This window comes from Solanum stenotomum, chromosome 8 (assembly GCF_019186545.1).
Source record: "Solanum stenotomum isolate F172 chromosome 8, ASM1918654v1, whole genome shotgun sequence".
Classification (NCBI taxonomy): domain Eukaryota; kingdom Viridiplantae; phylum Streptophyta; class Magnoliopsida; order Solanales; family Solanaceae; genus Solanum; species Solanum stenotomum.
Window position 1 is genome coordinate 18,357,542 of NC_064289.1, and position 19,626 is coordinate 18,377,167.

At 34.3% G+C, this 19,626-nt stretch overlaps 1 protein-coding gene across 50 annotated transcripts in view; it reads left to right on the forward strand.

Annotated features, from left to right (window-relative positions):
- Positions 1–6,247: 6,247 nt before the first annotated feature.
- LOC125874619 (transcriptional corepressor SEUSS) overlaps positions 6,248–19,626 on the forward strand; it is a 52,720-nt gene continuing 39,341 nt past the window's right edge. For 5 of the 50 annotated variants that reach the window (XM_049555567.1, XM_049555562.1, XM_049555565.1 and 2 more), the window contains exons 1-5: positions 6,250–6,505; positions 6,895–8,233; positions 8,368–8,487; positions 8,727–8,775; positions 8,951–9,168. In XM_049555567.1, the coding sequence (XP_049411524.1) occupies positions 7,226–8,233; positions 8,368–8,487; positions 8,727–8,775; positions 8,951–9,168 (1,395 nt within the window). In that variant the 5' untranslated portion in view covers positions 6,250–6,505; positions 6,895–7,225. Of the gene's footprint in view, positions 6,506–6,894; positions 8,234–8,367; positions 8,488–8,726; positions 8,776–8,950; positions 9,169–9,294; positions 9,364–12,834; positions 12,933–14,043; positions 14,138–14,804; positions 14,875–16,726; positions 17,741–19,187; positions 19,377–19,626 lie in introns of those variants that run through there. The other 45 variants (XM_049555549.1, XM_049555546.1, XM_049555538.1 and 42 more) reach the window with 26 other exon arrangements.

A 19,626-nucleotide genomic window follows, 5' to 3' on the forward strand; every position in this document is an offset into this window, starting at 1 on the left:
ATTCAAGATAGTAAATGAAAATGGTTCAATCAAAACTAATATGGTTTCTTACAAAATAAAATTTTAAGTCATTATCTATTAATTTAATGCAACGAAATTTTATTTTTAATATCAAACTTAACTAAAAAAGAAAATATTAAAACTATTATGCGGGATGAATTCATGCTGGCGGGTCTATGCGGGACGGAGTAGGACTGATTGAAAACTTTAAAAAAAGTTATTATATAAAATAAAGCGGATTAAAAATTTTACAAGTTAAGCTCAATCCGTTCCACATCCCATTGTCATCCCTATTGTTAGGCGAAGCCACCTTAGGCAAATAAGGATTGTTTAGTACATGCCTTTTTATCAAAAAATTATGTTGTATGATAAAAATTATATATTAGTTATTATGATTGATATTTAATTTTACTCCTTCTTAACGTAATTAAAAATAATTTGTACATTCTTCGTCAATTTTCTGAATCTATCTCAAACCCTCGCCCCCACCCTAGACCGTTTTTATTAGTTTATTTTTTCAATATAATTTGATAAATTATTGTGTATATGTATGATAATTTAGTACGACATGTATATCAATTTCATGGAGGCAATGCATGATATGACATGGAGAGATGTCATCAGGCTTCATCACATTCATGCATGCATATTATCATCAATGTTAGGTTTTCTTGTAATCCACCTTTGGCTGTCGTCACTTGCATTAGTTTAAGTAACTATTCGTCTCGTATTAATTGTCTATTTTTTAAAAATATATTTCTTAAAAAATTATAAACAAAAAGTGTTTCGTCCTATATTATATTATTATAGATGTTTATCTTAAATTATTCATCAATCGACAAATTAATATATAATTAAATTTTTTCTTATTTTATTCTTCAAATTAATTTATTTTTAAAAGTGTTGAATATTGATCGATCACCTAGATGAATATTATAAAGTTATAAAAAAAATTATATTGTTAATCATAGTATTAATAGACTAAGCACATAAATAAAAGTGCATTAAAATGTTAAGAAGGTAAATTAATAAAAATATCTTTTTTATTTATTATTTCTTATGAAGTGTGTAAATAAAATAAGTTGACAAGTAATATAGAACGAAAGGATACTATTTTATTTGTATGTCTCTCCAATAAATTACAATTTATTTAAAAATAAGATTTGGTTAATTTTATTTCAAGAATATTTAATATTAATAAAAAAATAGAATAAAAAATAGTTAATTTTTATTTGAATTTTATAAAATAATAAGTAAATTAGAACAAGTATATTAAGTAAAATATTGACAATTAACAAAATAGAATGTAGGGATATTTCGTCCATCGCTTTCTCCTAGTGTATTCTAGCGACAACTTTACCCCTCCATGAAAAGACTAATTTGCCATCCCACATTATTTATTGTTTTCATGCAAGTTTTTTTTAAGGCTTAAGTCATCAACGGTTCCTTAAAGTGGTCTGCATAATTCACTTAGACACCTTAACTAGGACTTGTACATATTGAACACCTCTAATTTGGATTTGAACCTTTTGAACGCTTTTTTTACCATCAGCTCAAAGTATGAAATGTGTGTAATACACTCGCAATGACATGGAAAATTGACAAATCAATGACGTACATGTGGCATTTTGACGGAAAAAAATAAAAGAAAAAAGAAAAAATTGAAGTTGACATCCACCCAGCTATAGATCATGCAGCTTGTTGCAATGTCCAATGATGCATTGAGAATTTCTATGAAGTAGAGACAGATTTACTATCAACCATAGTCGTTGTCACCATAGTCCCGTCCTCCACCATAGCCGTCGTCACCTTCAAATTCTCTTAATCCACTAATTTTTTTTCAGATCCGTTTTTTTTTTAAGTTGAAAATAGCAAATTACATATACATAAAAATTAATCAATACATGTACCTACAAAATATGAACCATTTATAATTTTAGATATCAATAAAATCATTGACTACATAATCATCTAAGCAATACACGGAGAAAGGAGGAAGGAGAGGTGATTCATTTTTTATTTAAAATCTGATTTGTTAGATATATTTTTCAATAAGAAAAAAAAATGGAAGAAGAAACAGAGTAGTCATTGTATGAGTCTCTATTTTTTCCTGTAAATAAGATCACAATATTTAGCAAATTTAAAGAAAATGGAGAAGAAAATCACAATGGTATTTCCCCAGTTGAATACGATAGAGGTGAGGGGGAGGGAGAGGAAGAGGAGGCAGGAGAAAAGAAAAGGGTGGAATGTGGTGGTGGCAACATCGACGGCAACGGCGGAGATGGTACTGATTTTGGAAGAAGTTATGGCTAAGGAAGATGGAAGAACAGAGAGATTTAAAAAAATAAACTAAAAATACGTTTTGACGTGCTGAATGGATGTGTATTACGCCTTTCTTGCCATGTTAGCGAAAAGTGTCAAATAGGTACTTATTATGAACAATAGAAGTGTTCAATAGGTACTAGTCCAAGTTGAAGTGTCTAAATGAATTATGCGGACAACTCTAAGGGGTCGCAAATGACTTAAACCTTTTTTTAATAACATGTATTAATTAGTAGTAGTTATTAATTAATTCAAATAAATCAATAAGATGTTTAACTTAATATTTCAAATTAGAATACAACAAATCGTCAAATTAGCTTCAGGATATTTTAATTGCTAATCGTATATCATAAAGAAGACGAAAAGATATATATTTCTGACCTGTGACCTGTGAGAGTGTCTAGCTATTAGAGAGTTATGGCCTAAGTCAGGAAACTAATATCCATCTGTTTTGTTCTTCTCCAGGTTGGCTTGTTTCACATGGCACATTATTTTACAGCTATATATGTCACCCTACTATATACACAGTTCAATTTTTATAATATATGTTTTCTTCACTGACCAGTTCACTGCACTTGTAAAATTATTACAAGCCCAAATTTTTGATATTTTGTTAAAATTATTAAATTCGATCGAATCAATAACTGATTAGTTATAGTTGTCGTTGTCCCAATTAGTAAATATCTTCCATGAGAGATTATATATATAAAGTTATTACAAATAAATAATTAGAGGTGATAATAGATAAATAATTAGAACAAATTAAATAAGAAAAAAATAATTGATATCTTCTCTAATCATAGAATCTTCATTCCATATCAGCCAAATTGTCAAAGGGTATCTATCAAAGTTAGAATGTGTTTCAGAATATATAGCGTTCGTCTTTTATTGATATGAATAAAGAAAACATAATAATACAATATATGAATAAAAAATTGGTATACTTTAGTAAGTCAAATAAAATTTTTAATTAATCTTTCTAATATATTCTAAATTGTTAACTTTTAAATTTTAATTTTTGTAATGTAATTTTAAATATAAAAAATTATTTCTAAAAGCGTGAAGACCTTCTACTCGTATACCCACCAAAATTTCGTATTCGGAACCTCATCAGTCCTCACAAAAAGTAAACAAAAATAGTACAAAAAAACAAGAGGGAAGATAAACAACATAAAAGTACTCCCTTCATTTTTGACATTTATTAATACTTCTAATCAATCACTAAATAAAATAATTTTGTTTTATCGGAGAGTAAGAAAAATGTACCTAAACACATAACTTAGCCCCTATTATTTTTGATATCCGTATTGAAGCCTGATTACAATTGTGATTATAATACTACTTTATTCCTCTGACCATTTCATATTACTTAGCTCCAATATTAAAACTTATTACTTTGATTTATAATTTTAATTTTTAATTTTAAATATTATTCCATTCGTTCACTTTTCCTTGTCATATTTTGACTTGCCACGCCCATTAGGTATTTTACCAAACTGTCCTATTAAATGATGTTTAGTATTAAATCTTGAAAAATGATTTAAAGAAAAAGTATTTAATATTGAGGGTAAACATCAAAAAATTATACTCCAATTTATTTTTCTTGATATGTCAAAAGTGACAAGTAAAAAAGAATTGAGGGAATAGTCAAATTAAAATAGTACTGTAAAAAAAAGGGAAAATGCATAAGTACCCCCCCAGCCTATGTCCGAAATTCCAGAGACACACCTAACCTTTACTAAGGTCCTATTACCCCCCCGAACTTAATTTAACTATAATATTCTACCCTTTTTCGGCCTACGTGGCACTATCCTTGAAAAAAAAGTCAACATGCATTGGGCCCATAAGATAGTGCCACATAGGCCAAAAAGGGGTAGAATATTACATATAAAATAAGTTCGGGGGGGTAATAGGACCTTAGTAAAGATTAGGTGTGTCTCTGGGATTTCGGATATAGGCTGGGGGGGTACTTATGCATTTTCCCTAAAAAAAAACAGAAGAAGATTACATCATGTTAACGTCACTGCTCACATACCCAATTTAGTAAAAAAGGCAAAATAGGTGTGCCATTAAAACAAAAGGGTAATAATGGAATTTCGAAAGCAGTTTCGAGATCCCTAGATGTAATGTGTGGGCATTATTCATCATTACAAATGATTTTCCCGAAGATGCTAACGGTACTCGTAGTAGCATGAAAATATATATGCTCCCCTCCTTCATGTTTTGACACCTGTAAATTTCCAGCTACATTCCACATTAATTTCTGTGAACTCCATGTGACGTTATCATTCCCCTTTCTTCAGCCGCTGTATTGAAGTTGTTAATTGCTTATCACACACTGGATGACACGTGGTCATCAAAATTGGCGGGCATGGTATTTCGCCTTCTGTTTTTATTTTATTGACCGAAATACCCTCCATATATCTTTTTAGTACTAAATGATACATTTGGGTGTGTTTAGTAGAAAGTGAAACACTCACTGTCTCGAGTTTGTTAGATTTGACACGAAATTTAAAAAATAGATAATAGTTTTTGAAATTTATCATATACAAAGACTTTTTTTATAAATATTTCATGTAGATACCTTAACTAAGACTATACCTATTGAACACTTTTATCTATTCAAAAATTGTTCCTATTAGGCATTTTTCGATAATCAGCAAAAAATATGAAGACTGTGTGATATACTTGTGGTGACATGGCAAAATAGCTAATTAAAAAATAACATGTGTCATTGGGCTCCGAAAATTATAAAAAAAATAATTTTGTTTAAAATTATTTCAAACACATTTATATCTAATTTTTAAAAAAAGAAAAAGAAAAAAAATGAAAATGTCAACCTATTCTACCCAACCCCACCCTTACCCAACCCCCTTTCATCTTCATCTTCTTCTCAAAACACATTCTTTCTCAAATCACAAAGCCTACCATTTCATCTTCTTCCCAAAACACATTCATTTTCAAATCATAAAATCTAATTTCTTTTCAAATAACTTGAAGATTAACTTTTTATTAAAAAAAAATATATATATTTTCATACTAAGAGTGAAAAAGAAAGAAAAAATTTTCGGCAGTTATTCAAATTTTCAAATATCATTTTTGATAAATTTAATGGGTTTATATATGACTTTGAGTAAAAATATCTGTTCAAAAATTGTGATAAATAAATATTGGCTAACTCTTTTTATACGCAAAGTTATTTATTTTCTTCATATTTGTTCCATTATTTTTATGAGATTTGAAATAAATCATACAAAAGAAAGTCTTTCTTTCAAATGTGAATCGTATGATTTCTTCATAGTTGATTTTCATTTATCTTCATATTTGAAAGAAATAATATTCTTTTTTTTATATAAAAAAAGAAATAAAAACAATGTTGAAGCTAAAGTGGAGAAAACTTTGCAAATTAAATTATGAAGAAGATGACTGGTAGGGGGTGAGGTGCTTTTCTTTTTTGAAAAAAGTGTAAATAAAAGAAAAAAAATGTTTTTAAGTTAATTATAATGCCAAATGTCAATAAAAGAAGAAAAAATGTAAAAAAATAATTTTAAAAAACACTATTTGAATCTTTTCACGCGCTTCAGGGAAGTGCAAAACACAATTTTTGCCATATCAGCATTTTGTGTTTAATAGATACATGTTTTAAACAATTTAGATGTTCAATAGGTACAAGTCTTAGTTAAGGTATCTAAGTGAATTATGCGGACAATTTTAAGGGACGGTGATGACTTTAAGCCATTACAAAAGGTAAACAAGCGGTGATGATGTACGTATAACAGTCCCATAAAATATCCATCACCATCCATCCACATACATGTGGAAATCACCCCCTCGCCCCTTCTCTCCCACTACCCCTACGCAAAGCTAGAAAAAAAAGAAAAAGAGAAGAGGATTTGACTTCGTTTTGATTGAGAGAAAGAGAAGAATTGGTAAGGAAAAGAAGGAATGAAGAAGAAAATTCAATCCAATTGAATACAACTTTGACGTCCGTAAACATACTCTCTCTCTCTTCAACTTTCTCTCTCTAAAAAAAATTATACAGCTAAGAAGCTGAATCTATCTACTGAAAGCGCAGTGAAGTTCAAAAAAGGTGACGCTAAAATTTTGTGTGTTTTTTGTGCTTGTAGTTCCGTGTAAGGAATATACTCAATCTTCGGTGGGTCGGTGTTGAAATTGTCTTCTGGTAAGTCTTCTTTGCTTTCTATTCTAAAGCTGGATACAGGTTGCTCATTTTGAGCTTTGGATCCACTATTTTGGGTTTGATCAAGTGTTCATATGGTTGTATAAGTTTTCTGCTTATTTTTCTTTTTTTTTTTTGTTCAGTGTTCAATCAATTACTGCAGCTTCTTTAATTTTTGTTTTGGGTAATATTCTCTATCTGTTACTTTTTTGAATTTGTGTTTTTTAAAGGGATAAGGATGAAGTTTGATGTCTGTCTTTGAAACTATTGAGATTTGGGGTTTTGTGTGTCCAATATTCTGATTAGATGATTTAAAGTAAGGTTGGATAGGGTTAATCTATCTTTCTCGGAAGGGAGGGAAAAATTGACACAAAGTTGAACAACTCTTGCAGTGGATGGTGCAGCAAAAGACAGTTATTTGAGAGGAAAGAAGTCTGGTTTAGTTGTTTCAGAGACGAGTTTCCATCTTTTGGGTAAAAATTGGAGACTTTCTGTCTACCTCAGATACATTTAGTAATCACTCCCTTAATTGAATGACATTATTGGTTTTGCTTGGTTCTCCGACTAGTTATTTCTTCGGAGCAATTGAAGTTTCTTGAGCTTAGTGGGGGATTTGATGCCATTTTATGAGTTTTCTCTACTCACTTGAGGCTTTTATGCCATTTTTTAGGAAGTTTCTATATTTGCTCAAGTGTTGGTAGATTGTGTACTTCTTGGTGAAAAATGGTTCCAACAGGGCCTCCTAATCCAATTGGAGGTTCCCAGTCTGTACCGTCTTCATTACTGCGATCAAATTCCGGTGTAATGGGTGGTCAAGGGGGCTCCATGCCTTCACCAGGTGGTTTCCCTTCTATGGTTTCTCCTCGGACAATGTTTGGTAACATGAATATGCTAGGGAATGCTCCCAATGTTTCACATCAGTCCTTTGCAAATGGAGGTCCTAATGCAGGACTGGCTGGACCAGGAAGTTCTCAGCGTGGTCCTGTTGATAATGGGGCCGAGACTGATCCACTTTCTGGTGTAGGAAATGGGATGGGTTTTAGTGCTCCTTCAACGTCATTTATGTCATCAGCCATGGTGACAAATCCAGATAGCAGTCGAGTTCAAGGACAGCAGTTTCCTAACCCCTCTGGTAACCACATGTTGACTGACCAACAACGATCCCAACAGCTTGATTCCCAGAATTTTCAACATAATCAACAGTTGCAGCAGTTTTCTTCCCCTATCAATTCCCAAACACAGCAACAGCAGCATCAATTTCAATCCATGCGTGGTGGATTAGGAAGTTTGGCACCTGTCAAAATGGAAACACAGGTGACTAATGATCAAACACCGCAGCAGTTGCAAGCTCTGCGAAACTTGGCACCTGTAAAAATGGAACCACAACAGATTCAAAGTATGAGAGGTCTTGCGCCTGTCAAAGTAGAACAACAACAATCAGACCCATCTTTATTTCTACATCAGCAACAACAGCAGCAGCAATTCCTTCAGATGTCCAGGCAGTCCCCTCAAGCTGCTGCTGCTGCACAGCTTTTGCATCAGCAGAGGCTAATGCAGTTCCAGCATCATCATCAACTCTTGAAGACTGCCCCTCAACAACGAAACCCATTACAACAACAATTTCAATCACAGAATCTTGCTGTCAGACCTCCTGTAAAGCCAGTATATGAGCCTGGGATGTGTGCCCGTCGGCTGACTCATTATATGTATCAGCAGCAACATAGACCTGAAGTAAGAAGAATGGGTCAACTAGATCATTGTTTGGCATCTATGCACTGCACCCTACCCCACTGCTTTCCCAGATAATGAAAAAGGAAGTATGATATCGATTTTTTCCCTAACATATTGCTCTACCTTCTTTATAGGATAATAACATTGAGTTCTGGAGGAAATTTGTTGCCGAGTATTTCGCTCCCAATGCCAAGAAAAAATGGTGTGTATCTATGTATGGAAGTGGTCGGCAGACTACTGGAGTTTTTCCTCAGGTTCACTGCTTATGTGGAAGCTATTTACATTTTTGTTTTTGTAATGTTTTTTGTTCTCCCATCAAATGAAAATGGAGTTGTAATAACTTTCATGCTACAAGTTTAGTATTCTATTACAGCATAGATATAATTTCATCTCAGATACTCCTTTAGCTTGTTCTATAAATGATGCTGATTAGCTGTAGAACAACTGTTAGCAAATGAGTTTATATCTTTGATTTATATTGTGTAAATTGCAGGATGTGTGGCACTGCGAAATATGCAGCCGCAAGCCAGGCCGTGGGTTCGGTATGTTATTTGCAGCATCAAGCTCTTGAATTATTTTTTGGTCCTAGAAGCACTTAACAAACTTTTGGCTTAACAAAACCCTTTCTTTAATTAATTCATCTTTATTAATTCGGTTTTCCTCGCAGTTGATAATTCTGTTTCAGCATCTGATAAATCTCAAATAATTTTTTCTCAGAAGCGACTGCCGAGGTTTTGCCCAGGCTTTTCAAGATAAAGTATGAAAGTGGCACTTTGGAAGAACTTCTCTATGTCGATATGCCCCGTGAATATCAGAATTCATCTGGGCAAATAGTCCTAGATTACGCAAAAGCGATTCAGGAGAGTGTCTTTGAGCAACTTCGTGTTGTCCGTGATGGTCAGCTTCGCTTAGTGTTTTCACAACCTGATTTGAAGGTTAAATGAAAGGCTGATAGTTTTATATTCTGTGAAGTGCTTATTCATGGACAGTTGAGACCTAGCATGGTGTATATTAATTTTATAATTCGTTTGATCTGGATTTCTTTTGTATCTACTTGGCAGATAGTTTCTTGGGAATTTTGTGCACGATGTCATGAGGAGCTTATCCCTAGAAGATTGTTGATACCTCAGGTTAACAATTTTACCTTTCAACTGCCATTCCGCAGATGCATTATGAAGTCATACTTCAACTGTGATTTGAATCATAAACTTCTATTCACTGATAGCAAACTTTTAGGTGGCCTAGGTTTAAATATACGTAAAAAAAAGTCGGTTGATTTTTTTCTTCAAAAAAATTTGAAAATGCTTTATAAATTCTATTTGAGAAGTAAAGAACTTCAATCGAATTTCTTGCCACATCTGCTATGGCAGAAGCCTTTTCGTTTCATTGACCTGGAACTATGTGCTAATTCAGTGCGATTGATCTTTATTATCGACATTACTTATGTAATTGGATGAGAGTATGGTCGTGTGAGTATTTGTGGTCACTATTTCCTTTTTCTTTTGTCTGTTGGTACAAGCTCAATATACATGGAAGTACAAGATTTCAGTTGCATTTTTGTTCTTTTCTAATTTCAAAATTTACCTGTTTCTTCTTCTTAGCAATATAGAACGGTTTAGAAGCATCTTATTCTCTATCCTCATCTTGTGATATTGAAGTGGTAGGGGCTGCTGGACAGACAGCTCTAAACTGCTTTTTAGATGAATCAAGCTCCAATTAGTTGTTTGTGGTTGCAATTTCTGTTAATTAATGGAAAGAATTGACTGTTCGTAATCGTATGGCATTTCTATTTGTTTTTTTCTTTAGTTTTGGGGAGAATCTGTCTCTGGAAATTTTTTTTTGAAAACTATTGCATGGCTGGATTGTGTTTGGATTTAATATTGTTTTTTGAAGTATTTGGTGGATTGTATTGCGTTCTTGAAGAATTTTTTTGGTATCCTGAGTTTGAGCTGGTTTTGCATTGGGTAGAAGTTCTAACCCTGGTTAAGGCCCAAGGGTTTGGATATGTTATGGTCACGGTCACGGGATAGTTAAGATGTGATGGAGAAAAAATCAGAACAGTTTTATTGGGTGATGTTGATGCTATCTGAGGTCCATGGAACAGGACTTTGATGCTCTAAGTTGTGCATGTTTTAAGAAATTTGTGTTAGCACAGGATAACAAAGTATAATTTAAATAAGCTCCGACTTCAAAATGGAAATTGAGGACTTGTAAAAAGGAGTTGTGCTTTTAATATGATCACTTGTGATTCTAACTATTCCTTGGTATATTTTTCAATCATAAATGGCTTCAAATGCCTAATATCAAGAAGATCTTTTCGCTGCTCAGTAGGATTGTTAAAAGAGTAGTACTGGTTGATGGATCTTGGTGCACCAAATTGGACACAACTCAATTAAAAAAGTCAAAACACAAATGAAAGCTAGATCTAAGCTAGTAAACCTCGAGTTCATTTCATAACCTTCAGATTTTGTTATCTTTTTGTTTTTGCTTGTATGCCTGTATTATAGTGAACTACTACTATATGATAAAAGTGTGCTACAAAAAAGAAACCAAATGTTAGAAATTAAACTTCAATTGACAATGTATAGAAACATGGACTGAAGTAAGCTTTAAATGTGTTCGTTGTATGAGGTGAAATACTTTTGGCGCCAGATTTGGTACAACTTATATTTAAAAGAAAGAAAAGAAAAACAAAAGCTAGATTGGAACCGGTAAACACAAAACTCATTAATTTTCACCTAGAGCTGCACTATCTTCTGTTTTTTTTTTTTTCCTGTTTAAGTGTGCGTATAGTGAACTAGGATCTGATATATGCATATGATAAAAACTCATTTTCGAGTAACCAAGTAAAGGATTCATGCTTTAACTATCATTTTTGTATTATGAGTTACTTAAATGAAGTGCCTGTTTGGGCAAATTTCTTGGAGGCCAAAAGTACTTATTTCAAAATTTGAAGTGTTTGGCCAATAAGTAGAACTGCTTTTGAGTAGCAGCAAAATCAGTTTTTTTGCTATTGGAAAGAAGTTAGAATTTCTGCTTCTTGAAAAAGGTGGAAGTAGAAATTTTTTTTTTCAAACAAAAAATTTCCCTACCATAAATACATACTTATCATGCATAACGCCTCATCAAGTTATTACTTTTTTATTATAGAACCACCATTTCCTTTTCTTTTAAAAATAGAAGAAAATAATGACTAGCTTTCAAATTATCTCATTTCCTTTGACTCTTAATATTAGTATCCATGCATTTCATGCCGAAGTTTTTTTCGTCTTTTATTTCGTTCTGTGAATGATTTTACTTATTTTTGTGGTAAATACCCCATATATGGTTATTTAATTTGAGGATTAATTTTTTAATATATATTGTGTAATGTTTCTTAGTATATTCAAATCATCATGTTAATATTATACTAATATTTAATATTTTCATTGATTTATTAATATGTACCATATATTGAAAATTTTAATATGTATTTTAATTTTAATTAGATAACAGTACAAGCTTGATCAAAGTCTTTCATTATTGATACTTTTAAAATAATATTTCTCTATAGAATAATCTTAATTATAAACGTGCATTAATACCTGTCATAATTTGACACTCAAAATCATTTTTGTTAGAAAGATTAGCCTAACACGATTTGCTTATCAAATATGAAAAAACACTTGCCAAACACATCGCTTTTCTCCCAAAGTACTTTTTTGGGAAGCTATTTTATAGAAAATGCTTCTCAAAATAAACAAATATTAGCAGCTTGGTCAAACAGTTTCTCTATGTGTGCCACTTAACAATTTTAGCGTTTGATTAGGAAGTGACATCTAATTAAACATGCTTTCTTAATAGATCAGTTGGCTTTTGTTTCGTATGTTTAAGTTGCACGGACTCTTCAATTTCGATGCCGCACTCGTGCCGGATCTCCAAAAATACACTACTTTTGGAGAATCTGACACGCACCAGTTGACATTTTTGAAGAGTCCGAGCAACATAACTGTAGGTTTGCCATGCTATTTTTCATGTTTTGGTACACTCATTAGGTCCATTGAAGAACCGTTAGTACAATATTTTTAAGAGATCTTGTGCACAATGAGCAATGTTATTAAAGCATGCTTCATCTCTGAAGCAAGACTCATAACACGTTGAACGCTTCACCCTGCTTAATGTGCCCTTCAGTGTTGTCATTAAGGCTCTAAGACACACTTTTCCTTGTGAATGAGCGTTCCCTGAAGAGGCGACTCTAAACCATTGTTATTTCATTTTATCCTAAAAACAATAAATTTCTTTGTCCATATATATATATATATATCCATTTACGCTTTTCTCAATAAAGCCAACGCTTTATTTGTGCTCAAAGACCAGCGCTTTTTTTGCTCTTTTGATAACACTTACGGTGAGTGGATCAGGTTTTCTACTTCAGGATGTCTCTTTGAGGCAGTTCTCAATTTATTGTGTGTGATCGTACTTCTGTGGCATCTAGTTGTTTTAGCATATAATTTTTATGTTAGCTGGATGTCGTTTTAGCTTTGAGTGTTGATGTTGCATATGAGGTAGGGGCTATAGAATCATTTCTGATTTGCCTATTATTGTTTTGATATACTGTACAGGTTAGTCAACTTGGTGCTGCAGCTCAAAAGTACCAGGCCGCCACCCAAAATGCATCATCTAGTGCGTCTGTTTCTGAGTTGCAGAATAATTGCAATATGTAAGTCCAGATACTTACATTAAGGCGCTCATTCTAAGTATTGGGTTGGGAATATTCCATAACTTTGTTTGATTGTTTTGTTGCGTTACAATTTCTATTTAGCTATCTAACCCTCTTTTTTAAGAGGTTTGCAATAGACTAACTTTGTTTAATGGTAGTTGTTGTTGCCTAGCAATTTCTATTTTGAATTTTGAATATCTAACCCTCTTTATTAAGAGGTAAGCTGTGGCCAATTATTAGATCGCCGTCATTAGTGGGCAGTGATGATGAGATAGGATCTATTTGTAATTCACATTTTATACAGCTCTGTTTTTGGCATTGAGCTTTAATGGTCTTTACTGGTGCTGTTACCTGCTCTTTCTTAGCTTAGGTTAGCCTCTCCATGCTAAGGTAAGATGTTCTACCATTGAGTTGCTCTAGTAAGCTTTTGGCTATCCAATAATTTTCTTAAAGCTGAAACTTACTGTCATCTGATTCAGTAATTTACCGGGTACATATTTTCTTGTCTTTCCTTTGTTGGATGAATTTGGTATAATGGAGTATGGTCAATTTAGCATACTGTTGAACCTTAGAAACTCAAACTCTTTAAACATTATTATGAATGTCTAGTTGATAAATATTCTACCACAATGGTGTGTTTAGGTGCATGGCTGTCTACCTTCCTTCGATACTTTTTTTTTAATTGAAAGTTGAACTTTGGAGTGTCATGATTTTGGGGTGTGGGTTGAGGATGTTGACAGTGACCTGCGTGAGTGTTGATTTATATTCTAGTCCTCTCAGTGCTATGGTGACATATGGGAGGAGCTAGGGATGTCATCTGGTGGACCTGCCAAAAGGGAAAGGAATAAATCTTCTTCCCATGGAATAACATTAATCTCACGAGCTGTGAGTAGTGGTTTGAGGTGGTGGGGCGAGGGTATGTAAAGATATGCATGCCCTTTGAAAAAGTCAGAAGTGATCCATGTAAGCATTCAGTTGTGAAGTTATGTTTAGAGATTCCTTGATTCTCGAAATTTTATTAAGATTGTGAATCTGCTATCATCATGTGTTCCTTTATTTAGCTTTAGATGTGCGAGTTATTTTGTAATTTTGACTTCTAATTGCGCTTCAGGTTTGTTGCTTCAGCTCGTCAGCTAGCAAAAGCTTTGGAAGTTCCGTTAGTAAATGATTTAGGTTATACAAAGAGATATGTGAGATGCCTACAGGTATGTACCTTGTTCTGACATAGAGAGCTCCTCTTTCCCCCCTTTTCTGTCCCTTGTGTAGGTTTTTGTTTCAGTAGTGGGAATAGTCCTCGTGTATCTATTGAGTCACTAAATGTGATTGTTGGAATTTTAGCTACTGTAATAGTTAGTTATTAAGGGTCTCGGCCAGCTTATGCATCTCTCTTTTTATGTCTGATTCAAAAGTCAATCAGTTCTGTCGACCTGTCTTCAGTTCATTTCTTTCCATATGTCCTACTGTTTTCAGAGCAGATTCGAAAACAGAGATGAATTCAATTCTTTTAACAGTCCGCAGGTTAGAGATGGTTGTTAATGTTGTGGATTTAAAAATTCCTTTTAATAATGTGTAATTAACTCATGCATAATGCTTCAGCTTTTCTCTTGGATACAAATATGTGGTGTAATGTTTTCCTACTGTTGGTTGTCTTTCCTTCAGAAATTGACTTCGTTTGAAAATGCTTGTTCTAGCAGGAAGTCAAGGTCTTTTGGTTTTAGGTTCTTCTAATTCAGTTTATTTATTTCTCAAATGTTTTATAATCATTAATTTTGAAACCAAATATAAAGTTGCTTTTGTGTGATAACATCTGGTCAAATGATGTTTTGCTTGTGTGATTAACTATGGATGTGTTGTGTTCTTGGTGGATTGCAGATATCGGAAGTGGTAAATAGCATGAAAGATTTGATCGACTATAGCAGGGAGACAGGGACCGGACCCATGGGTAAGTTCAACCTACTTAACCTTTCTATTAGTTCCTTACATCACAGTTCAAATTTCCTGACCTTGTGACAAACTAATGACTCACTAACATAGGAGGATAGATGGGGTTGTTTTCCTGTGAGTTAGTGTTGCATACAACGACAACAAAATACCTAGTGTAATTTCACAAGTGGGGTCCGGGGAGGATAGAGCAAACACAGACCTCAACCTCCCTACCTTGGGATGTAGAGAGGCTGTTTCCGATATACCCTTGGCTCAAGGAAAAGGAAATAGCGGAACTAAAGAAGCTACTAACATGGCATATTGCCAACTAATTGATATTTTCTCTATAAGGTGTTTTTTCCTTCCGTTGTGACCCATTTTTGCTAAGCCTACATAGATTCTAAGAATTGTACGTTTTTCGAGACACTATTGAGCTAGTGTTGTATAGATAATAATGTATTTCACAAAGAGGCATCTGATTGTTATTTAAAGGTGTCCCAGGAGTTTGGTTCAATGGGAAATGTGTGCTACGCTGTTGTTGCTCCAAGTTTGGTTCTAGGTGAAGTGTAGAGAATTAGGCCCATTATCTTCTTGTGAGGATTGTATTGGAGAAGAATATTATTGAAATTGTGTATCTACATTATTACATAGAGACCCTATTTATAGACACTACAATATAATCCTTTACCAAGTAGGATACTATTACTATTCCTATTCGTATTCTAAATAGGATTTTATAAACCTATTCCTATTCTATCACTTCTTTTAATAAGTAAAGAATGACACTTAAATAGAGAGCATTAGGATCATTATCCTGAATTTCTAAGCTGAAACAACGGATTTCTTAGTCAACCAAAAAAAACAGAAAAAGAATAAGAGAGCAAAATGTTGGGGGGGGGGGGGCAAAAGAAAGAAGATTGCCTTTTGAAGTAAAATTTGCTCATACCATGAAATTGCTTTGTGGATGGAAAATAGAAACCATCATGTGCCTGAGTAGAGAACCCATGGGACAAAGCAGATTCCGCTGCATCGTTAGTCAACTTTGTTGGTAATATAACTGTCATGTAATAACTAGTGCCATGCAATATGCATGAATGTGGGGGACTAGAGAATAGGACACTCAACTCTTGCAAACTAAGGCTCACTTTCATATTGGACATAATGTATCGTTAATTTTCTCGCTGATGCTGACACTGTCTCTATCAATGATGTGTTAGACTCATTATAGGGGTAGGACAGTGCCTTTAGAGTTCATTATGTAAATATGGTTTCAGTACAACCCATGTACTGATTTAAAGAAATAGAAACAGTTACCAATCTCAAAAAAAATATAAAAAATTCTCGCTGATGCTCATTGATCCAGTTGCATAGTTTCCCCCCTGAATTTCTTATCAATTCCCTCTTTTGCCCCAAAATATATCACTTTTCCTAGTGGCATTCTGGATTTGGTGTTTAGTTTTTTTTCGATAATGAGGATTTGGTGTTTTATATCTTAGTGCTACCTCTTTGTGCTCTGGAGTTTGCTGTGGTATTTAAGTCCCAGGAGACCGGGTAAGTGGTCAAGTGTTTCCCCAACATTCATGAAGTTCAAGTGGTAATCTACCAAAATTCAATTTGTGGGGTAAATAAGTGGGAGCTCAACTTATCATTAATCAGTTTTTATGTCTGGCCTAGTGTTATCCTCTCTACCTGTGATGCGTATGTGAGTGGGCCATTTTTGTGTGCGCTAATTGATAATTTGGAGTAGATATTCAACTTGAGCTTGATGAACTTATTTTTTTATTTTTCATCTAGTATTGATTATCTGTCCTGGTGTTTATGTTTAACATTATTCTTACTGTTCACATTGTGCCCAACTCTTAATTTTCCAGAGAGCTTGGCTAAGTTTCCTCGTAGGAACGGTTCTTCAGCTGGAGTACAAGGTCCAGTTCAATCAACTGAGGATCAGACTCAGCAGCAGCAGCAACAGCAGCAGCTGCAGCAACAACAACAGCAGCAACAACAACATACACATCAAACAGTCAGTAGCTCGAACCATGAGACGACTTCACAGCCTGGTGTACCGCCTCTACCTTTGAGCAACGGTATGTCGAATGTAAACAATTCTGTGAACCAAGCACCTGCTACTTCGTCTAGTGGTACTGTTGTTGGATTACTGCACCAAAATTCCATGAACTCCAGGCAACAAAATCCAGTGAATGGTGGAAGTAGTACCTACTCAGGAAATGCTGTCCAAATGCCTTCACCTAATTCTTCAAGTACAATGCCTCAGTCTCAACCCAACTCTTCTCAATTCCAGTCTCCAACACCATCATCATCCAACAATCCACCACAAGCTTCACACAGTGGCTTATCATCAGTGCAACACATGAACTCTGCAAATTCCCCAAAAATCACAATGCAGCAACCAGCCCATTCAAGTGACGTGGATGCTAATGACTCTCAGAGTTCTGTACAAAAGATCATACATGAAATGATGATGTCTTCACAGCTCGGTGGCGGTGGCATGGTAGGTAATGGTACTATTGGGAATGATATAAAAAATGGACATGGGATGTTGGCAACAAGTAATAATTCCCTTCTCAATGGAAGCAATTGCCTTGTTAGGAATGGGACAGCCAATGCTAACAGTACAGGTGTTGGTTCTGGATTTGGGAGTATGAACAATGGACTGGGCCAAGCTGCAATGGTTAATGGAATGCGTGCTGCATTGGGTAATAACCCTTCAGCCATGAATGGGTTAGTGGGCATGACAATGGTGAGAGAACGTAATATGAGTCAACAGCAACAAGATCTGGGAAACCAACTGCTAAGTGGTTTAGAAGCAGTCAACAGTTTTAACAACCTGCAGTTTGACTGGAAAACATCTCCTTGAAAAGGTTCAGGTTGGCAATTATTTGGCTATGTTCTGCTGCTTGTGTTGCAAAGATTGTTTGATGAGTTTGCCTCTCATGATGAGAGTAGCCATGGTTGCTGAGCAGAAGTGGTTTCAAAGATTGCCCCGTTTGTACTGATTTGAGTGGGAAGGACAACGTATAGGGTGGCATCTTAACAGCTGAAATGTTATCTCATCCGAGAGTGCACTCTCTTCTAACTTGATTTTGCCTGGTTTGTCGTAGCTGCTCCTTTAATGGGACATTCAGGGAACGACTTGGCTAATGGACCGCTACATTCAATCTGTTTATACCATGCGGAGGCATTTGTTAACTATGTATGGGCTGAGCTATTGCCCCTATCGTACTGCATCTCTACACCACTCCAGAGCATGCAGTTGTATATAGTTGGGGTTCTGTTGTAGAGCTTTCAGTAGCTTCTATAATTGGCACCGGTGCAATCATCATTTCTTCTCTCCTTCCTACTTGTCTTTCTGTTAGGCTTATTTGGAGTGGCTTGACAGGAAAAAAAAAAAAAGTAGGAAGAGGCTTGGTGGAATTAAAGTAAATCCATTAGTATGAAGTTATATCTGAAGGAATTTGATTTTAAGCACTGGAATTTTCATAGGGGCATAATTTGAAGTATTTCTATTAGCCTGTTGATTAGGAATTGCTGGCTTGATTTTAACCCACAGATGTTTGTTCTAATTGCTTTACAAAGTAGAAAGAGCCAGTTGCTCATGTTTTTTGCTGGAAAAAATTAAACCAGTGATGAGGCCGTCCTACTTTACTCTTGTTGCCATCATCTTTAACTTGTTATTGGCTTTCTGGAGTGCAGTGTTTTTCTTTTATTGAACTGCGAGGAGAGAGATGCTATTGCAAGGATACTAGTCATGAAGAAAACTTGTCGGCAACATATTCTGGTGTCTCTACTGCCGGCAACTCCATGAGCTCCAGAGAGATCATCGACAATGGAGCAGCAGAAACCTATCATTTGCAATTCTTAATTTATATAGTTTGAATCTCGAAAGTTCAAAATCTCAGGTCCGACGAAGTTAATGTAATGAAAAGAATGCATGTAGTATAAAATAAAGAGTTCAGAGGAGAACCTTTTTAAATGTTCATAAATTGAGTTCAAATTACAATATTAAAGTAAATTTATTGACAAATAGTAGGGATAAATAAAAACGTCCACCCATTTATTCTTTTGCTTTACGTGGCGTTTTATAGAAATATAATAAATATAAGGAGGGTACTTCGTAAATATTGTCGATATCAAATGTCAATTACAAAGCAGAACAATGTATGTATAACAGTCCCATAAAATATCCATCATTCTATCCGTCCACATGCATGTGTAAAGAAAAAAAAAAGAGATTTGACTTCGTTTTGATTGATTGAGAAAAGAGAAAATTAGTAAAGAAAAGAAGAAGAAATAAAGAAGAAAATTCATTCCGATTGAATACAATTTTGACGTCCGTAAACACACTTTCTCTCTCATCAACTTTCTCTCTCTAAACAAAATATACAGCTAAGAAGCTGAATCTATCTACTGAAAGGAACCACAGTGAAGTTCAAAGAAGGTGACGCTAAAATTTGTGTGTTCTTGGTGCTTGTAGTTCCGTGTATGGAATATACTCAATCTGCGGTGAGTCGCTGTTGAAATTGTCTTTTTGTTTTCTAAAGCTGGCTGCAGGTTGCTCATTTTTATCATTTATTGCGAGATTTAGGGCTTGATCAAGTGTTCATATGATTGTATAAGTTTCCTGCTTTGTTCTTTTTTCTTTTTTGTTTAGTGTTCAATCAATTACTGCAGCTTCTTTCATTTTCCGAGTTTGAAAATTTGGGTGTTTTTGGGTAATATGCTCTGACGGATGTTTTTCTGAATTGTTTTTCTA